Source organism: Xiphophorus couchianus, chromosome 12 (genome assembly GCF_001444195.1).
Source record: "Xiphophorus couchianus chromosome 12, X_couchianus-1.0, whole genome shotgun sequence".
Taxonomy (NCBI): domain Eukaryota; kingdom Metazoa; phylum Chordata; class Actinopteri; order Cyprinodontiformes; family Poeciliidae; genus Xiphophorus; species Xiphophorus couchianus.
In genome coordinates this window covers 138,955-161,002 of record NC_040239.1, presented here as the reverse complement: position 1 = coordinate 161,002, position 22,048 = coordinate 138,955, and the positions used below count along the sequence as shown (strand labels likewise).

Genomic DNA, 22,048 nt, shown 5'->3' with positions numbered 1-22,048 from the left:
CGGGTGTAGAACTGGTCCAGTGTTCCACGACCAGGACGAAAACCACACTGCTCTTCCTGAATCCGAGGTTCGACTATCCGACGGATCCTCCTCTCCAGGACCCCTGAATAGACCTTGCCAGGGAGGCTTAAGATTGTGACCCCTCTGTAATTGGAGCACACCCTCCGGTCCGGTCCCCCTTTTTGAACAGGGTAACTGCCCCTGATGTCCATTCAATATTGCAGTCGTGTCAGCCAACACAACCCTACAATATCCAGACCCTTAAGGAACTCCAGGCAAATCTCATCCACCCCCAGGGCCCTGCCACCGAGGAGCTTTTTAACCACCTCGGCGACTTCATCCCCAGAGATTGTAGAACCCAACCCAGAGTCCCCGGGCTGAGCTTCCTCAATGGAAGGCATGTTGGTGGGATTGAGGAGGTCTTCGAAGTATTCTCCCCACCGGCCCACAACGTCCCGAGTCGAGGTCAGCAGCACACCATCCCCACTATAAACAGTGTTGGTCCTGTACTGCTTCCCCCTCTTGAAATGCCGGATGGTGGACCAGAATCACCTCGAAGCCGTAAGGAAGTCTTTCTCCGTGGCCTCTCCAAACTCCTCCCATGCCCGAGTTTTTGCCTCAGCAACCACCTGAGCCGCATGCCTCTTCGCCCGCCGGTACCCATCAGCTGCTTCTGGAGTCCCACAGGCCAAAAAGGCCCGATAGGATTAATTCTTCAGCCTGACAGCATCCCTCACTGAAGGTGTCCACCAATGGATTCGAGGGTTGCCGCCACGACAGGCAACGACAACCTTGCGGCCACAGCTCTGATAAGCTGCCTTGGCAATGGAGGCACGGAACATGGTCCACTCAGACTCAATGTTCCCCATCTCCTCCAGAACGTGTTCAAAGTCCTGCTGGAGATGGGAGTTAAAGCTCTGTCTCACAGGGGATTCCGCCAGACGTTCCAAGTCTGGCGGAACGTCAGACCTGGCAAGCCCAACACGTTTGGGCTTGCCAGGTCTGACCGGTATCCTCCCCCACCACCGGAGCCAACTCACCACCAGGTAGTGGTCAGTGGACAGCTCCGCACCTCTCTTCACCCAAGTGTCCAAGACATATGGCCGCAGATCCGATGAAACGATGACAAAGTCGATCATAAAACTGCGGCCTAGGGCAGGGGTCCCCAAACTTGGTCCTCGAGAGCTAGCATCCTGCATGTTTTAGTTCTCTCCCTGGTAGTACCAACAACCTTTTCAGCATGTTAATGTTCTTCTTAGGCCTTCTAATAAGTCATCATTGGATCCAGGTGCGTTAAACCAGGGAGAGAACTAAAACATGCAGGATGCCGGCCCTTGAGGACCGAGTTTGGGGACCCCTGGCCTAGGGTGTCCTGGTGCCAAGTGCACATATGGACACCCTTATGCCTGAGCATTATTTTTGTTATGGACAATCCGTGACGAGCACAGAAGTCCAACAACAGAACACCGTTCAAGTTCAGATCGGGGGGGGTTCCTCCCAACCACACCCCTCCAGGTCTCACTGTCATTGCCCACGTGAGCATTGAAGTCCCCCAGCAGAACAAGGGAGTCCCCAGGAGGGGCACGCTCCAGTACCCCCTCTAAGGACTCCAAGAAGGGTGGGTAATCTGAACTGTCGTTCGGCCCGTAAGCACAAACAACAATCAGGACCCGTCCTCCTACTAGTAGGCGGAGGGAGGCTACCCTCGTTTACTGGAGTAAACCCCAACGTACAGGCGCTGAGATGCGGAGCAACAAGTATGCCCACTCCTGCCCGATGCCTCTCACCTTGGGCAACTCCAGAGTGGAAGTATGTCCAGCCCCTCTCAAGGAGACTGGTTCCAGAACCAGAGCCATGCGTCGAGATGAGGCCGACTATTTCTAGCCGGAACCTCTCAACCTCATACACTAGCTCCGGCTCCTTCCCCACCAGAGAGGTGACATTCCACCTCCCAAGAACCAGCTTCTGCAACCGAGGATCGGACCGCCAGGGTCCCCTCCCTCGGCCACCACCCATCACACACTGCACCCGACCCTTTTGGCCCCTCTCATAGGTGGTGGGCCCATGGCAGGGGGACCCATGTCTCCTCTTTGGGCTGAGCCCGGCCACAAGGCGCTGGCCATCGTGCCCCCCCTCCAGGCCTGGTTTCACAGTGGGGCCCCTTCATCTTCTATAAACCTATCTTTTAGGAATAAATCTGCTCTGCCAGTGAAAGCCTGAGCAACAGAGACACTTGCAATCTGGCTTTAAAAAAATAAATTAAGTGATTTGTCTTTTATTATTATTATTATTATTTTAAGAAAGACATAAACAGGCAAGGCATAGCCTGGGGGCTAGTAAAGCTTGGCGGGCCGCCAGGCTTATAAAACCCGAAGCCCCCCTTATGCTGATCCTGCTCTTTGCCATTGGAGGATGAACCCCTTTTACTGAGCCATCCATCCTTTATTAACTACATTACGGATCAGTGGGATATCTTTATTGATACTACACAAGATGTCAACCCCTCGTTGCTCTGGGAGATGGATAAAGCTTTTATTAGGGGAAATATTATATCATATACCACAGCTCAGAAAAATGCTGCCATTAACACAACTGCACTTAGAAAGAACAGTGCAACAACGTTGCAATTTAGAAATGCACCTTGTAGAGTCCTTTCTAAAAATTTAGAAGCAACTTGTTCAGCTCTAAATCATTTATTAACAAAAATCAACAACTTTCTTTCCTAAGCACAGATTATGTGAATCAGGGAATAAACCTGGCTAACTACTTGACAGACTAACAAAAGGCAGAATGGAAGCGAACATAATATCATCATTACAAGACAATAACTGAGACACACATCACAAAACGACAGACATTAATAGGGTTATGAGGCAATTCTACCAAAACCTGTATTCGTCTGAATGCAATTTATCTAATGCTAAAATAATAATATTCTTAAATGGAGTGACTCTCCCACACCTGTCAGAGGAACAACAAGACATTTTAGGCGCTACAAATTCTCAGAAAGAAGTCAAAGCTCCTGGACCTTCTGGACGGCTTCTGTCCAAAATTCTATACGAAACTGAGCCACCTGGTGATAGGACCACTTATTGGCATGTTTACACACTTGTTTAGGCACAGAGATTTGCCACCAACACTAAACCTGGCGAACATCAACCTCATCCTTAAGAATGAGGTTGTCATTCTTAAGAAAGACAAACCACCAGACATCTGTAGCTCAAACTGACCTATTAGCCTTATTGGGAGTAGATGGCAAATTGCTCTCAAAACTGCTTGTGTCAGGTTCATCTACCTAAGCATTCTTTAACTGAAAAAGAAGAGAGAGACAAGTGAGTTTTAGATTAACTTGCAAGGAGAACGGACAGGAGCATGCCTCAGTTACAATCTCCTACCCACTCTGAAGCAGCTCCTCCCAGACCCTTTCTTCTTATTTCCTTAGGGGGGTCCTAGTTACATAGCCTATTAAATTATCTTGAGTTAATCACATAGCATAGCTGCTTCTTCTGTTCTTTAGAGTCACAGGTGTGTTGCACCTACAAGCTACCGTAATGTAGAGTGCAAAGTTCAGAGTTCAGTTCCTGTTTGTTTCCTTCTGTAGCAATAATGTAGGAACTAATGAACTCACAGAACAATGAGGTGTCTTGTGCATCCGTGGTCTCATGTACAGTTCCTCTGTCTCTGGTTCATAAATTTTAACCCTTAATCATCCTTGTTTATTCTGCCACGTCAGTTATAGAATAGAATAGAATTACTTTATTCATCCCAGCAGGGAAATTATTTCGCAGTTACAGCAGCATAGAGACAAGACACACAACAACCCCACTGAGTAGCAATGTAGACAAGATAAAATAAGAATAAAATATAACATGCTGTCAATATAAAAAGCAGCTTAGAGCAGACCTTGCAAGGATTCAAAATGCAGAACAGAATGTATATGTAAATATATGTACAGCAAGTGTGCCACAGTGCAGTTGTGCGAAATTGAACTGATTAGTGCAGAACAATGATTTAGCTTTTATTGTACAGTGAGATGGCATGTGGCAGGAAGGATTTCCTGTATCTGTCCCCACGACAGCAGAGCTGGAGCAGCCTATGTGAGAAGGTGCTCCGCTGTCTGTCCACTATGTTGTGGAGAGGGTGCTGTTTATTGTCCATAATAGACAGAACCTTCTTCAGTGTCCTCCTCTCCACCACAGTTTCCAGGGACTCCAGTCTTAGTCCCAGTACAGAGCCAGCTTTCCTGATGATTTTGTCTAGTCTATAAGAGTCGCTGGCTCTGATGCTGCTTCCCCAACACACATCAGCAAAGAAGATGGCACCGGCAACAACACTGTGATAAAAGGTCTCCAACATCTTGCTGCACACATTGAAGGATCTCAGCTTCCTTAAAATAGAGTCTGCTCATCCCCTTCCTGCACACAGCGTCAGTGTTAGATGCCCAGTCCAGTCTGTTGCCAATTACAACTCCCAGGTATTTGTAATCCTCCACCTCTTCCACCACTTCCCCTTTGATCTTTAGTGACCATGAAGGTATCTTCTTCCTTCTGAAGTCAATCACCATCTCTCTGGTCTTACTAATGTTGAGCCTCAGGTGATTCTGGTCAGACCACTCCACAAATCTGTCCACCAGTGTCCTGTACTCCCCCTCCCCTCCATCCCCTATACACCCGACAACCGCTGAGTCATCAGAAAACTTCTGTAGGTGACATGATTCAGAGTTGTACTGGAAATCAGTGGTGTACAAGGTGAAGAGAAAGGGAGAAAGCACAGTTCCCTGTGGAGCTCCTACGTCACTGACCACCACATCAGACAGGACACTGCCCAGACGGATAAACTGTGGCCTGCCTGTCAAGTAGTCAGTCACCCAGGAGATTACTGAGTCGTTGACACCCATCCTCCGCAGCTTCTCACCCAGCAGCAGAGGCTGGGTGGTGTTGAAGGCACTGGAGAAATCAAAGAATGTGATTCTCACAGTGTCTCCTCCACCATCCAGGTGCAACAGTGCTCGTTGGAGCAGGAAGATGACGGCATCGTCAACTCCTAAGTGGGGCTGGTAGGCAAATTGCAGGGGGTCTAGAAACGTCCTCACCTGAGGCCTCAGCAGGGCCAGGACCAGTCTCTCCATGACCTTCATCACATGAGATGTGAGAGCGACTGGTCTGTAGTCCTCTGGGTCGGCTGGCCTTGGCTTCTTGGGAACAGGAACCACATGTGATGTCTTCCACTGCAGCGGGACTCTCTCCAGCCTCAAGCTGAGGTTGTACATGTGTGCTAGTACCGGGGCCAACTGGATGGAGCAGGTCTTCAAGATCCGTGTTGTAATGCCGTCAGGTCCTGCAGCCTTCCCCTGGTGTAATCGCTCCAACTGTCTCTCAATCTGGCCTGTAGTCACCGTTAGCTGGGGGTAGGTGTTGTTGTCTGCAGTGGAGATTGGGGAGGAGGGGATGGGGGGCTGAAGGAGAGGTGATGTGCAGGAGAGTGCCGGTAGGTGGATTGAACGACTTGGGGCAGTGTGGATGTGTGGGGGGGATGGTGGTGGTATGGGAGTAGCAGGAGGTGAGCTGAAGCTGAAAAACTGGTTGAACTGGTTTTCTCTATCCCAGCCCCCAGACATCTGTGTGTCCTTCCCCTTCATTCCAGCGATGTTCTTCATTCCTTTCCACACATCTCTCACACTGTTCTGCTCGAGTTTGGACTCAAGCTTCCTCCTGTAGTTGTCCTTGCATGTCCTCAGTGTCTCTCTGAGTTCACGCTGGACTCTCCTCTGCTCCTCCTTATCTCCTGACCTGAAAGCCATCTTCTTTTTGTTTAGGTCACTTCAGGTCGCTGGTAATCCAGGGTTTATTGTTGGAGAAGCAGCGCATGGTCCTGGCTGGCATGACAGTGTCCTCACAGAATCTGATGTATTCTGTGATGCAGTCAGACATGTTGTCGATGTCCTCCCCATGAGGTCCACAGAGCACATCCCAGTCTGTCGACCCAAAGCAGTCCTGCAGTGCCTCAGCTGCCTCCTGTGTCCACCTCCTCACCGTCCTGATGCGCACAGGCTGCCTGCTCACTAAGGGGACATACTTGGGAGTCATCCTTACCAAGATGTGGTCCGACCTGCCAAGAGGGGGCAGGGCTGTGGCGCTGTATGCATCTTTGGCATTAGCATACAGGAGATCCAGCATTTTGTTTTCCCTGGTGGGACAGTCAACATACTGCTGGAAGTTGTTTAGAGTTTTGTCCAATGAGGCATGGTTGAAGTCACCTGTGATGACCATGAAGGCGTCCGAGTTTTTAGTCTGTAGTTTGGCTGCAGTAGCGCTGATGACGTCACAGGCCACCGCTGCATCAGCTGATGGGGGAATGTAAACAGCGATCAAAATGGCGGATGTATTATTTACTCCCTCGGTAAATAATACGGCCGCATTCCCACAGCCAGAAGTTCAATGAAGTTATCACTCTTGCAGCAGACCATCTGGTATCAGCTCCCAATTTGACACGCTTAAATGTCTTCCTGCAAGCATCTCTCACAAGGCACACATTCCAGAAGCAAACAGACATAGAGTATTTATATTTGTAATTAATTTAAACGTATCAGCTTGTAACAAGACTGGAGAAGCTTTTGACTTTTCTAATAAACCTAGATCAAACTGGATTCATACAAAACCGTTTCTCCTTTACAAATATGAGAAGATTACTTAATGTAATTCAGTATTCAAGCCAAACAAATTGTATAGACTTTGCTGTATCCTTAGATGCTGAAGAGGCATTTGATAGGATTGCGCAGAAGTACTTATTTAATGAATTGGAGAAATTCGGGAGAAGGGGTGATTTTCTGAAATGGATCAAGATTCTTTACAATTTCCCATGAGCCTGTGTCACTAATGGTGTTCAATCCCCACCTTTTATTATACATAGGGGAACTCGACAGGGTTGTCCCCTGTACCCACTTCTATTTGCTCTTGCGCTTGAGCCCCTACCGAAGGTTATTGGATCACAACAAGATGTGCATGGTATGGTGATTGCAGAAAGGTCCATAAAATAGCGTTATACGCAGATGATATTCTGCTATTTGTAACGAAACCTTATATTGCAATACCAACTATCTTGTCCACTGTTCACGAGTTTGGTTCCTTCTCAGGTTATAAAATTAATTTTGATAAATCAGAAGCTATACCATTAGGTATTGCTACTGTGCAAGACCTACCCTCTAGTTGTTCCCTGAAATGTTCCTGACATGGCTTCACTTACCTTGGAATTAATGTCTCACTTAACCTCTCAGAGCTATGGAAGCTTAACTTCACTCCAATATTTAGAAAAATTAAGAGGGATTTAGAGAGATGGCATAACCTTCCCTTATTATTTATGGGGAGCACAAGCTGAATTAAAATAAACATTTTCCCACTGCTTTTATATCCTCTCCAAATGTTACCCCTTTGGCTATCCAAAAAGTTACTTCTGTTATAGAAAAAACATTCACTAGATTCACTTGGCATGGCAAGAGACCACGACAGTAAATCAAAATCTTACAGCTCCCTGTTGACAGAGGTGGCTTGGCTATGCTACCACTCTCACAAATGCACGTTATTTGTGGGAGTGATTACATTCTCATCTCTACTCAAAACCACACAGAGTGTGGCAGGGAATCTGGAACATAGGAAATGGGCTCTGCTCCTCACTCCTGACACCTCTACAAGAAACCAGGATTTTGTCCCAGGCCTTGAGTCCAACAGTTTTGACCTGTGGCACAGCAGAAGAGTGAGTGTTCTGACAAACTGCCAGCAAGCCACTCCCCTCTGCCAAACTCCTCTGCTGCGTCTTTCTTCTCTGCTGGAGTGATGAGAACCAGGTGGATTCAATCTCCTACCAATCAGAGTGTAGGTGCTTAAGGGGTGACTGACCTGTCACTCCTGGTTTTGAAGTGCCACAGCATGAAAGCAAACAATCCTGGTAGCATGTAAATTGAAACTGTGCAAAAATTTCTAAAAAACTGTGAAGGACAGCCGGTAAGCTTACAATACTGTTGCTCATAAACATGGACTTGGATTGATTGTTTGAGAGTTAATATTATTGAAAAGAAAAAAGAAAAAAAGACAATACACTTGGTGTTTATTGAAGTAGAAAATGAAAAGAAAAGTGTTGGTTAGGATGTTTGACTATGAAGTTAAATGTTGTTAAATATGCTAATTTATTTATTGGCATTGAATTTTATTATAAAACATTTGTTATTTATTATACTTTAGGATTAGATGGTTTAAAGGGGTGGGATTTTATCTTGTTAATTTCACAATGTATTTATCTTGTTAATTTCAGATTGTAATAGATGTGTTTCTGTTTGTTTTGAGGTTTTTCACCTATGTGGTTGGCTATGTGGTTGGACTACAAAAATTATGAAAATAAAGATGGACTAACTAAAATGAAGACTCCATGAGTGAAATCCAGTTATGTTTCACAGTAGAGACCTATCCTTTTCAAGTGGGGATCGCACAGTAAATTAAACCTAACAGAACTTAACAGTGATAGTGATCAGACACCTGTTTACAGAGAATGTATTCATGACATTTCAAAAGTTAGTCAAAATTTGGTATCCCTAAATAACTCTTCTTTGGTTTCCTCCAAATTTGCCATTTCGTCCCAGATTTCATTAAGTCCATGTTGAAATGCTGTTAGTGGTGGTGATTTTCTCAGCTCTCAAGACCTCATACAACCTTGGACCGGCCCTGTATGAGTTAAATCTGTTGCACTGCATCTCTCTGCTGGATACAGAGGGACAAACAGGGAGATTTAATTTATGTGACTTTAATAGCTTTTCCATTTCATGCCTATTGAGTTTTTAATAAGCGCCACAGAGACTGTTTTGGTTGTCCCAGCTTTAAGAGACGAGTTGTCCTAGCATAGGCTTGTGTGGCTTTTAATCTTGACTCATACCTTGACGAATTCCCCAAAGAAACATGAGTTCTCACAGATTGATATAAATGTCCATACAGGTTAGCCTGTGTCCAGTTTGAGTGAAAACAGACACACACAATCCTTGGCAAGGTAAACATAAGAGATCAAGCCGCTACAGCGGCCAACACGCAGAGGCACGCTCCCAGTTCAATGCATCAACTATAAAATCTATAAACCCATCTTTCTTGCCCTGCCAGTAAAATGCACCACAGAGAGGCTTGCAGTTCGGCTTATTAAAAATATGGTGCAAGCAAATAATACACTGGGGGGGAAACTGGGTGGTTTCCTCCTCATATTTTTCTATTTTGCTCTTTTTCCAATTTTTTTTCTATCTTTTAATAAAAAGAAGAAATCTTGAATTCACAGCTCTAAAAATATATCAGCACTAAGTATGTGATGTGTTGACTGTGATCCTGAGTGGTTCCCATTTTCTGTTTTCTGTCAGCGTGTTGACGTACCAGCCCTCTCTTCGTATGCCGAATGTTCCAGGCCTGGAACAGTCATACCTTACCTCAGCGATTGCAGAGTATGCAGTTCCTTTCCGCCCATCTACCCTAGGCGCCATTCCTACTGAATTGCAAAGTAAGTTAGTAAAATGTACCCAACTTTGCAATTAGGTTAGATATTTGCACAGTCCCTAACTACTAGTACCATTAACTTTGTGTTGCTTCGTACTTACAGGTCTGGATTTGTTTTCATTAATCCCAACAGATCCTCAGGTAAGCTTAGTGGGTTTTTTTTTCATCAGATAGTGTCTATTAATTTGTCATGTCCAGGCTTTGATAAAAAATATAAATCTGGAAAATTAAGTGAAAAATCAAAGCTAAAAGCTAGGCCTAAAGATTCTACTATAAAATTACTAAAGCACTCCCAATCAAAATCTTAAAACCAGGCTAAGTCAGAAGTATTGTCTTTTCCTACAGCTGGATCATAATATCGTAAATGGGTCTTCAAAATGCAAAAGGATACAGGACTAACAGACAAAACAAATACAGCAGACAATTTAATAAAAATGTTTGATGTACTCCTAGATTAGCACTTTTGTTTCGTTTTTGTGTGTATGCCCTTTCTCAAACACTAGTCGGTCGTGGCAGATGGCCAGTCACACAAAGCCATGTTCTGCTGGAGATTTCTTCCTGTTTAAAGAGGAGTTTTCATACTAGTTGTCTCTAAATGCATGCTCAGCATGAGAGATTACTGGAAAGTCAGTGACACAATGCGATTGTTCACTGTGGCCACATGTTTATCCACGAGGAGTGAATGCTGCTGGTGAAATGACTCGATACAATCTCCATCCATCGATCCATCCATCTTCTTCCGCTTATCCAGGGTCGGGTCGGGTCGCAGAGGTAGCAGCTTAAGAAGGGAGGCTTAAGAAGGGAGGCCCAGACTTCCCTCTCCCCAACTACTTGTTCCAACTCCTCCGAGGGACTCCCAAGGCGTTGACAAGCCAGCCCAGGACACACAGGGGAAGACCCAGTGTGTCCTGATCTTCCCCAGGGCCTCCTCCCATTGGGAGTGCACTGAAAAACCTCATTAGGGAGGCACCCAGGACGCATCCTGCCCAAGCCAAGTAAACTGGCCCCTCTCGATGTGAAGGAGCAGCGGCTCTACTCTTAAGTCCCTCCTGGATGACCGAGCTTCTCACTCTATCTCTAAGGGAGAGCCCAGACACCCTACAGAGGGTAGGGTGAGGGTAGATGAGGGTAGGAACGTAGATCACGCGGTAAACCGAGAGGTTCAGTTTTTTTTTTTGTTTTTTTTTTTTATTAAATTTTGCATACATGAACATACCTAAATTAACATAACAGATCAAATCCCCACCCATCCCTTACCCGCACAAAACGGCACATCATAAAACACTTACACCGTCAAGACAACATGGCAAAAACATCACGAATTGATCCAAACCTTTCCACAAGCGTAAACAAAAAAAAAAGGACAGTTATACAGGGTATTAAGCAGTGACAGGTCTGAAATAGACACTTTTTCATTGAAGGAATTTTAGTACAGGGTCCCATATTTTCTCAAACACACTGACTTTATCTTCGTTGTGATATCTCAGTCTTTCCAGATGCAGAGTATTTGCTAGTTCTCCCAACCACAAATCAAATGTGGGCACGGAGTCCTTTTTCCAAAATCTCAAAATCAACCTTTTAGCAATCACCGTACCAAACAAAACCGCCATTTTCTCATTTTTAGTGGCTGGTCGCAAAGCACTGGAGACCCTGATGATGGCAATAAGAGGTTCTGGATCCCATTTTTTCCCAAAAGCTGTTGAAAAAAAATAAAAAATTTTCTTCCAGAATGAGTGAAGCTGAACACATGACCAGAAGGAGTGTGTCAAGTTACCAATAGCAGTCCGACAACAATTACAAATTGGAGACACACTAGTAAAGAAAGTGCTCAGCTTCTCCCTCGAATAATGGAGCCTAAGTATAGTTTTGAACTGTATGAGATTGTGTCTGGCGTTGACAGAACATTCTTGTATACTTTTCAAACCCTCCTCCCACAGTTCTTCAGATAGCTGTTGCCCTATCTCATCCTCCCATGCCTTCTTAATCCTGGTTGTATCTACACGCATACCATTAAAGATCCTATAAAAGTGTGACACTGCCCCCCAATTGACAGGATCAAATTTATTTATTTCTTCCAGGGTATCATGTTTCATTAAAGTTCCAACATCCGATACATTTTTCCTAACATGGTCCCGAACCTGCAGATAACGGAAAAAACTTGATGGAGGAAGATTATACTCGGAACATAACTGTGCAAAAAATGCAAAAGTTCCACTAATGTATAGGTCACCAATCACACTGATGCCCTTCATTCTCCACGCCCGAAAGACGGCGTCACTGAGACCTGGTGCAAAGGAGTGATTTTCACAGATCGGAGTGTCAAAGTAAACCTCTCGAGCTTTTATAAATGTTTGTATCCGTTTCCAGATTCTGATAGTATTGCCAATGACAAAACTATTGGTATAGAGTGTTTTACTGACTTCAATGGGGCTGTTAAGGAGGGCGGTTAGAGACGAATTACAACAGTGCAGACGCTCTAAAGATAACCAGGTAGGACAGGTCACATCAGATGAGAGTGGGCCCTTCCTCCACCATGCCAGGATGTATAAATAGCAAGCCCAGTAATAATGCTTGAAGTCTGGTAAGGAGAACCCACCCTCCATTCCTGGTTTACATAAGTGTTTTTTGGAAATTCTGACTCTTATAGCCCCAAATAAAAGGAATAATAATAGAATCTAATTGTCTGAAGTAGGATACACCAATAAAACATGGGACAGATTGAAATAAATGAAGAAATCGCGGTAACACCACCATTTTAATGGCGTTAATCCTCCCGGCCATAGATAGTGGGAGAGTTTTCCAGAAATTGATATTCTGCTTGAGTTGAAGAATTTTACTCTGCCAGTTCAGCCGTAAAAGATGTTCTGTTTTTTTGTTACCAACACACCCAAATATGTAAAGGAATCATAAGCTATCTTAAATGATGTGGACCTCAAATATGCCAAATCAGCCTCTGTGGTAAGTGGCATTAGTTCACTTTTGTCCCAATTAATAGAAAAACCAGAGAAACTGCCGAAACTGTTGATCATCTTCAAAAGAGGAGACAGCGATTTCCGTGGGTTAGAGACATACAAAAGTATATCGTCAGCATACAGCGAAATATGATGCTTACAATTAAACATCTCAATAGGGGAAATTAAAGGGTTCTGCCTAATGCTAGCGGCCAGAGGTTCAATAATGACTGAGAAGAGAAATGGGGAGAGGGGGCAGCCTTGACGTGTACCACGATGAATAGCAAAGGGACAGGAGATATTCTGATTAGTAATGATGGAAGCAGTTGGGTGTGAATAAATTATTTCAATCCATTCTGTAAACAGGGGTCCAAAAGCAATTTTTTGAGAACAAACATCATATAAGGCCATTCTACTTGATCAAATGCACGTTGTGCATCTAGCGAAATAACAATGGAATCATTTGAATGATTTGAATATAATATATTGAAAAGACGCCGCAGGTTAAAAAACATATGCTTACCTGGCATAAAGCCAGTCTGATCAGTGAAGCGCCTGCTTCACTGCAGATGCTGTGCTCTTTCGTGAACAAGATCCTGAGATACTTAAACTCTTCCACTTCGGGCAGGACATGCCCCTTGAGCCGGAGAAGGCACTCTACCCTTTTCCGGCTCAGGACTGCAAAAGGGTGCCTCGGACGCTTCACTCTCGGCTGCAAATCGCTGTAGTGAAATGTGTAGGTCATGACCTGATGAAGCCAATAGGACCACATCACCCACAAAAAGCAGAGATGTGATCCAAAACAAATCCCTTCCACACCTTGGCTGCGCCTAGAAATACTGTCCATGAAAGTAATGAACAGAATTGTGACAAAGGGCAGCCCTGGGGGAGTTGAACTCTTACTGAAAACGAGCCCGACTTACTGCCGGTAATGCAAATCAGACTCTGACAAGGTTATACCAATGTATGGGGAATGACCATGTCAAAGGGCCCGGAACCCCATATTTCTGGAGAACAGGGCTCCCAAAGGGACACGGTTGAACGTCTTCTCCAAGTCCACTAAAACACACTGGGCAATCAAAACCCTTCACCATGATAAGGTGGCTGCCCATGGAGAGGTCGATACAATCTGATAGGTTTTTTTTTTAGATAGAAAACCTTTTTTTAAAAGGACTCAGTTTGGAAAAGTTCACTGTTTTTGTTTTTAGACAAGCTATATTTCCCATCAACTGTTTGGTAATGTTGATCCATGTCTCATTATATTAGGTCATCATTCATCATTTAATGTTTTAAATGGGATTTACATCAGATGAACATGCAGGGTGGCCCAAAAACGAGATCGTGGATACAAGCGGCTGAAATGGGTTTTCTCCGTAGGGTGGCTGGGCTCTCCCTTAGAGATAGGGTGAGAAGCTCAGTCATCTGGGAGGGACTCAGAGTAGAGCCGCTGCTCCTTCACATCGAGAGGAGCCAGTTGAGGTGGCTCGGGCATCTGGTCAGGATGCCTCCTGGACGCCTCCCTGGTGAGGTGTTCCGGGCACGTCCCACCGGGAGGAGGCCCCGGGGAAGACCCAGGACACGCTGGAGAGACTATGTCTCTCGGCTGGCCTGGGAACGCCTCGGGATTCCCCCGGAAGAGCTGGAAGAAGTGGCCGGGGAGAGGGAAGTCTGGGCCTCCCTTCTGAAGCTGCTACCCCCGCGACCCGACCTCGGACAAGCGGAAGAAGATGGATGGATGATGGACATCCGCAAATGTTACTTTTTTCTACTTTTCAAATTCCCTTTGCTTGGGGATCCTTTCCACGGTCGAAATTGATGTATTTGTAATGTGATGAAGACATAACCTGTGAAGACATTTTTTGGTCTTTAAGCTATCTCTTACAGACACAATGGCTCAGAGAAGGGTAATTTTTTCTGAGTCTTCCACTTGATTTTTTTTGTTTTCACACCATCACGATTTTTTTTTTTTAAATATGAAGACTGTATTACTCTGTCCAAACTTTGCAGAGATTGTTCAGTACAAGAGGAGCTACTTTTGCAAATCAACAGTCCTGCCAGTTTCAATGGACAGAAAGCTTTTTGACTTAACTCTCTAGGCTTTTGAAAAGTAGAACATATAAAATGAAGTGACATGAAAGCCAGAATTTATTTTTATTTTTTTTTTTGTATTTTATTGAACGCGCTAAGTTACAATTAAAATTCCATCAATGCAAACAATAAACATTCAAAGGAGTGGGTAGAAGTCTAAACTTATTAAAACGCACCGCTTCTATTTTAGCTGCTTAAGACTAATGGTTTCAAACTCGTAATGATCTGATGAGCCATTCAGTTTTTCATACTGTGCTGCCATGTTTTGTCTCCTGAATCTGTTTATGTTTTTGCATTTTTAAGCTGTAATTACAACCTATTTAGGATCCATTAATATGAATGGAAGTAGAATTTTAATTTCTTCCCTATTTTAAGATTTTTATCAGGAAAAATAGTCAACCAAAAATTATGATATCCACTTGAACAGATTATGAAAGATATTCACCTAAGTTGCATTTTTGTAATATTCACCAAAAAATCTTTTTCAAAGTGATCGAACAGGTGTGATACTAGAATAGCATTAAACGATTATTACATTAATAGCTCAGGGTCATATGAAATTCTTAAGATATACTATTCTGCAAATCTGTGCTAAAGAGATTTTAAGGGAACTCAACTTGTGTTTTTCTTCTATTGATCAGCATTACAGGCCCCAAATGTTTTTGGAAAACCTTTCAGGCAGCCTGCACAGCATACCCAGCACTAGCTCTGGTTTGGTAACCTCTACCTCCAGCAGCAACTTTAATGCCAGTGGTCATACTGCCACCTCCATCCACAGTACACCAGTCGTCACAGGAGGTTCCACTGGAGAAGTGACTGGAGGTAGCCTGTCGGATATTATTTCATTGGACTGAGCCACATTCCTCTACACCTTTCAATGCCTATTTTAAAGGTTTTCTGTGGTAAATGGTAAATAGTTTTCAGATTCCTAAGCATTTGATCTTGCCATTGTCTAGTGCTATTTTTACTGGATGAGTTAAATGGAAAGAGAGCAAAACCTTACCTTACATTTTTTTTGTCACATGGTTTAGTTTGCCATTTTAAATGTTCAATTACTCTGTGCACATGGAAAGTGCACAAAGATTCCCTCTGAGTGGAGAGACCTCCTGAGAATGAAGAAGCTCCCGTTAGAAGGAAGTAGAGTGAGTGGACCTAACCTAAGCAAGAAAAACGAGTGCAAAATAAATGTTTTAAATTATACAAAAACTTGGTATGTGGTAAAATGACCATCTTGCAGCTCATATATGTTATCAGTTGCGAGATATTATCTATATCTGTTTGAGTTTAGTTAACTGGAAATGGTCACTTGAAGAGCTATATGTAAGAATATTTCATTTTCAGATAATATTTTTGCGACATTAAACCAGTCCCATTAAAACTTCAAAGATTCTAAATGTGAGCTGTGTTCTTAATCCTTTCTAGAATTTCTGCACAGCAATGTGTGTACTCAAAATCCTGATTGCAGTTAGTAAATGACGTGGAAGATTTGTATGACATAATTTTGTTAGAAATGTGTGTTTGTCTGAATGAATTAACATGTTGAAATTGGCTTTGTGTTGCTAGGTAGTACAATAAAAATTAAAAAGCAAGTATTGTATCAGAAATTACTGTTAGACTTTCAGAATTTCTCTTACTATAACTACCTGTAACTTTTTTTATTTAAGATGTTTTATTTACTTAATCACTGTCAGCCAAATGTTTAAGTCAGAAAATCAGGAAGAGACAGAACTAATAGAGCTGAAACCTGAAGATTTTACATCAGGGAAATGTTTCTTCTGCAAGAATCTTTCTGCAGTTGTGTAACCTAACCTTGAGACAGATTGCATGAAATTACTTAATCACTGAGCCATACTTCTTTATGACAATTGAACCAGACTTAAAAGTTCTTAAGAATTGTCTAGTTTTCATAAATAATTATTTGTGTCTTATTTTGGTTATCTGCAGTTCTAAACCTTGCCTTGTCGAACAGTATGTAAGGCTTTTAAAATTATTTTTAAAAGGAAACCTTCAACATTTATAATGGTAACATGTTTAAATTGAAAATGTTTTATAGGTTTAGTCACAGGACATCTTCCAACATGCTCAAATCAATAAAACCACTGAAATGTTAAACAGTACATTAAGACTGAAAACCTTGTAATAGTCATCAACACACTTTGAAAGCTTAAAACCAGATGATGGAGCAAATAAATACCATGTTTTTTGCTAATAATTTCTGCCACTGAGTTCTACAAATCACATCCCACTTATCAAAAATGCACATTGAGGAAATAGTAAAACCTTTTGCCAAGAGCTACTCAAATAAATTTGCACGGTATCTCTTGCATACACTTTCTTTGAGAATGCATATGGTATATTAAAGTTCCAAGTTTTTTTGCAAATCTAATTTTCAGTTTGGAAACTTATTTTTGTTTTTTACCCCTCCAGGGGGTCTTTTGTGGGCTCTAGTGTCCCTTATATGATAGTAGGCTGACAGGAAACGGGGAAGGAGAGGGGGGAAGACATGCGGCAAATGTCGTCGGGTTCAGGAGTCGAACCTGCGACGGCCGCGTCGAGGACTCAAGGCCTCCAAATACGGGTCGCGCTACGCCCTACGCCACCACGGCACGCCCCGGAAACTTATTTTTAATAAGTTTGTTTATATGCTTTGATTAAAAAGTTCAGTAAAAGCATTGAGTATATGTTTCAAAGTTTTTGCATGTACTTGTTTTGTAATGCTGGGGTTGTGAATAACCAAGAACAAACCAAAATTATATTGGTAGAGCAGAAAATGTGCACCTGCATATATGTAACGTAGTATAACTGGATGTTAGCCTTTTAATGTTAAGTATATGTTGACAAAACTCCAATCTCTAACAGGGAGATGGCAAACAGGGGAAAGAGGCAAAGCAGTGGCTGGTAAATACATGAAAAAAAAAAAATCATTCAAACGCAACATTGCTATGTAGTGCAGGTATCCAAATACATTGAGCAGAATGTTCTCAAGCCATTTTTTGTGATGAATCTCATGTAACAAGTTAATGCAGCAGGTAGGATGAGCTTTAGGACTCATTAGGTTGGCCCTTCTTCATTAGATTATACAGTTAAACTTTACTTATTGAACAATGCATTTTGAGTTTTGATTTATTGATTTCTAGTTTCATTATTATTCTGTGTATCTTAGTGTTTTTGATTAAATCAGGCTTGTTTCCATTTTACTTTAGTTCAGTTCTCATGATTCTAGCTTAATTAGTTTGTTCTTCCTTCTCTAGTGTGAGCATTCATACACTAGACTTTCATCAAGCGGACTGTTTGAGTCCGCTTTAATCAAACTCTACTTCTTTTATCTAGAAAGTCTGATTCATTTGGGGAGGTGTGAACGCGCAATCAAACTCTAATGCGGACTAAAAAAGCGAAAACTGGTCTTCCTAAAAAAGTTCAGTTGAAGGTCTGGGTTGAACCCAGACCTTCAACTGAACTTTTTCAGTTGAAGAAGATTTGGCTTCAGCTGCAAGTGGATCGGAGAGCGCTCCAACAGCAGGAAACTAACTGCAGCACAGGACATTAGAATCAATATATTACTCTCTGCTCTGCGGGTTTAGATGAGGTTTTGTGTCTCTTGCCATGGCAACAGGTCTGTGTGTAGAGTAAAGCTGACACAGAGAGCGAGGAAAAGCAAAAGCAAATGGTTTAAAGTTATTTTACATCTGATTATCCCTTTGCTGTGGCGCACTGAAACCGCTGTAATTTTTAAACCTTTAATAAACGACAAAAACTGCACTAATTGCCTCGTTTGTTTGTAGAATGTGGCGATATCCATAACAATCATCAAACAGGATAAAATATTTCATAAAGTATAGGAGCCATGGTTTGTTACATTTTAACAAACTAATTTATTTTTAATTATTAACCAATATTAAAGAGAAATTTGCTTAGTCCTCTCTTGCATCTTGTCCACATCTATAAACAAAACTGTTTATAGATTTATAGGGAGAATACATATCCTTCATGTCAATACATCAGCAGTTTGCACAACTTTCACTTGCGCCATATTTTATAAAAATCAAGTAAGAAATAAAGATGCAATGACCATTTTGTGACAGAATCCTGCTCGTCTAGAATTGGAACAGTCTGGTTTTGTGGACATGATTTTTTTTGTTTTGTTATTTCAAATAAATAGTGTAACTCTATAGTAGGTGTAGCAGAGGCAGACTTAAGAAAGGGAAAACAAATGCCTAAAAAAATAAACTACAACAAGAGGATTCATATTTTAGTGCCAACATGCATTGGTGGGCAATTCCATTAATTTTTCAGTCATTAATTTTTCATATGTTTCAATACATTTCAGAGATTTCAAATATAACTGGAATTCAGATAATAAAAAAAGTTAAAAACTGGGGATAATCTTAGCACTCTTTGTTTATGAATAAAAAATATTGCCAGACAAAATATCAGATTATATTATTGTCTTGTTTTTCAATAACACTCCAAAAGTTACCATATCTCTAGAAACAGATTCAGGAAGTGCAGTTTTCGGTTTGATCCACCTTTTTAAGCAATTCCAAAAATATTTTGATTTGATTGCATTCATAGAAGATCTGGTTTGTTGTTTTTATGCCACTTTCACAGAATGAACATTTATTGTCATCAGTATTATAGTGATTTCTGAGCAGGTCTTTGGAGAGGTAAATTGCACTTAAAATTTTAAAGTGTGTTTATTTAGACTTTGGTTGTATGGGGAGTTTTAAATAAAGAGTTCTTTATTTAAATTAGCAAAGAATTATATTTTTATGTATTTTCCCAGGGAATAAGGTTTTGTTTAGACATCTTCTAATTGTGTAGTTAATAGGGATGCACCGATTTATTGGCGCCGATTTCTTTAATTTTGGGAGATCGGTGATTGACTGGTTTTTACATGTGAAGCTAATCTTATCCACCTCAGCAAAGGTCTAAAAATCTGCCACTTTAACCTGTGAGACAGGTTTGACTGATAGACCAGCCCATCAGATCATGTCTGCACGTTTACAGTTAACAATAGTCACCCCACTGTTGCCAATTCAAAAACTTTCTTGCTACATTGATCAACATTTCAGACAAAAAACTAAAGAAATGGTATCGGCCAAAATCGTAGCTCTCTGCGTACTTCTAAATCTGTTCCTTAGTTGCATCTTTTTGGGTCTGCTATCGCCTCTAGTGGCGTGGGGGTGGTAACACAATTATCAAATAAAACATTAAATCAGGATACCACAAAATGTTTATTATTACTTATTAATTCCGGCTTTACTGGCACCATAAAAGAGAAATTTCTTATAAGACCTTAAAGTGGGTTCAGTTTCACTCGATGACCAACCTGTTGAAACTAGTCCAAATACTTTGGCTCATTCCTGGACATTTAGCTCACATTTGCTGAAAAGATTGACTATATTTTTAAGAAATGCTCAGAGAGCGACTATCTTTTAAGAAGACATGGTGATCTTGGAATTAGCAGCTTGTGTACAAGACAATCGTTGGGTGTTTTAACTTTTCATCTCCCTAGCTGGTTTGGTCATATGAGCTGCAGACTAAAAAACAAACTTTTTACAATTGTTTCAATGGCTGATAAAATAGTGGTGAAACTACAAAAAGCTGTTTCAACAGTTTGCTGAAAGAACATGGAGTATGGCAAAGGATATTTTACCAGATAGAATCCATCGGCTTTTTCGTCAGTTTGAATCTCTGAGCTCAGGAATGCATTACTGGGTCAACTACGAACATCTATAGGGAGTCATGTATTCCCAGTTTAATAACCATTCTTAACCAAACTAAATGACAACAATTACTTATGGCATGCAAGTGCTTTATTCTCTATACACTTTGTTGATATTATGATTGAATAAATGTGTTTAAGTTTTTAGTTTTAAAGAGGAAGGAAAATTTCCACCTATTTTGATGGGCAAAATAACTATTCCTACATATAGAATCAATATAAGACTCTACCAACCAAAAGGCTTTCACAACAATATATACATTTCAATTTTTGCATGAATTTGTTTAACAGTCCTAGTTGTTTGCTCATGTGTATTCTTCTAAAAGTCATTCATTATTTATTGCATTTTGCTCAATTAATTTTCTTCAAAAACATATCTAAAATAATATTTGACATGAGTCGCAGAAATGTAGGTTAGCAGTTTATAGTTTGAGTTTATGTAATTGGTCTTCTGTTTCTGTCACTGTAGGAGATGGGATCTCAAATTTAGGCCTCGAGCCAGTATACTGCAACTTCTAGAAGTATTCCTGGTCCAACACACCTGAATGAAATGACTGAATTACCTCCTCAGAATGCAGCCGGGTTCTCCAGAGTTCAGTTAATGACTTTATTATTTGACTCAGGAGTATTGAAGCATGGACACATATAGAAGTTGCAGGACACCAGCCGCCATTTGAAGATCTGGCCTGGGATTAAAGATCTCTATTCCATAGTCTTTATTAGATTTAGGAATTGAGATTTTGATACCATATCTTATAGCAAGTGGGAGATTACAAGATTTAAAAATAAAAAAATTAAAAAATAGAGTAGTTCTTTATAATCCTCACAGAAATATCTATAAAATTTTGCAGTGGGTCAATGTTAACCTAGAGCTTTGTTAAAAGATGAGAATTAATTGCCATTATGCTCCCCATTTAGAATTTAACAATCACAAGTTTCTTTATTAATATTATTATTATTATTGTATCATCTACTTTCAGAACAAGTTGTTCAATATTTGCTAGGAAGGATTAACATTTTGTTTTGGAAAATTTAGACCGATATTGCTGATTATAGCTTTGTGGAAATATGGAGTCCTTTGCCAGAGCAAGTGTTTAGGTACCCCAGAATGGCTGTCTCACAGCAGATTCAAGAATTCCTTAAACATGCATGAAAGAATCAAAGTAACAGTTTCTGACTAGGTATTGACATTATAACACTAGCCATATATCCATCCAGCCATCCAACATGCTTATCCTTGCAGATAACATATGGAGCTAAAAACTAGTTTACCCTCCTCAACCCCACATTATAACCTCCCTCCCCCCCCCCCCACACACACACATGCTTCTCTTAAAAATTCTATTTTGTTTTCTTTGTTTTTGTCCACAGATGTATGCTGTGGTCTTCTCTCTCTCTTCTATCTATCTGGCCACAGATCTCACAAATGCTCCTTGAGTTTTATAGAAATAAATTTGGTCTAATTTTGGTTGTAACCTCAATTTTCTGACCACCATCACTTGAGATGTGTCTTGATGTGTGCTGTTGCAGTTAAGATTTAATTGATCTACAGTACACAAATGTTTTCCCATCTTTTTAAATTTCTTACTAAAAGATGTTTTGTATTAAAGTTCTTTGGATGATTCGATCTTACTAATTAGTAAGTAGTATACTAATTACTAATTTACCAACGTAAAGTGACATTAAGGTCCTCAGTCCATAACAGTTGGTGGCAGTAATGCAGTACTTCAATGGTTGCCAACTGCCAATAAACACTAAGAAGAAGA

At 41.5% G+C, this 22,048-nt stretch overlaps 1 protein-coding gene and 2 long non-coding RNA genes across 4 annotated transcripts in view; 1 reads left to right on the top strand and 2 right to left on the bottom strand.

Moving 5' to 3' along the window:
* pias2 (protein inhibitor of activated STAT, 2) overlaps positions 1-16,485 on the top strand; it is a 47,309-nt gene extending 30,824 nt beyond the window's left edge. For both annotated transcript variants that reach the window (XM_028034948.1, XM_028034949.1), the window contains 3 exons: positions 9,386-9,522; positions 9,622-9,659; positions 15,199-16,485. In XM_028034948.1, the coding sequence (XP_027890749.1) occupies positions 9,386-9,522; positions 9,622-9,659; positions 15,199-15,411 (388 nt within the window). In that variant the 3' untranslated portion in view covers positions 15,412-16,485. The remainder of the gene's footprint in view (positions 1-9,385; positions 9,523-9,621; positions 9,660-15,198) is intronic.
* The window catches only part of LOC114155182 (uncharacterized), a 30,784-nt gene extending 11,079 nt beyond the window's left edge, over positions 1-19,705 (bottom strand). Inside the window, exons 1-4 of the long non-coding RNA XR_003597686.1 lie at positions 19,507-19,705; positions 7,397-7,398; positions 5,762-5,773; positions 2,702-2,717 (exon numbers count right to left, since the gene is read on the bottom strand). This is a non-coding gene — a long non-coding RNA (uncharacterized LOC114155182). The remainder of the gene's footprint in view (positions 1-2,701; positions 2,718-5,761; positions 5,774-7,396; positions 7,399-19,506) is intronic.
* LOC114155184 (uncharacterized) lies at positions 17,789-18,096 on the bottom strand. Its single transcript, XR_003597688.1, has 2 exons — positions 18,004-18,096; positions 17,789-17,960 (listed from the first exon to the last, which is right to left on the bottom strand). It is a non-coding gene; the product is annotated as an uncharacterized LOC114155184 (long non-coding RNA).
* Positions 19,706-22,048: the final 2,343 nt, after the last annotated feature.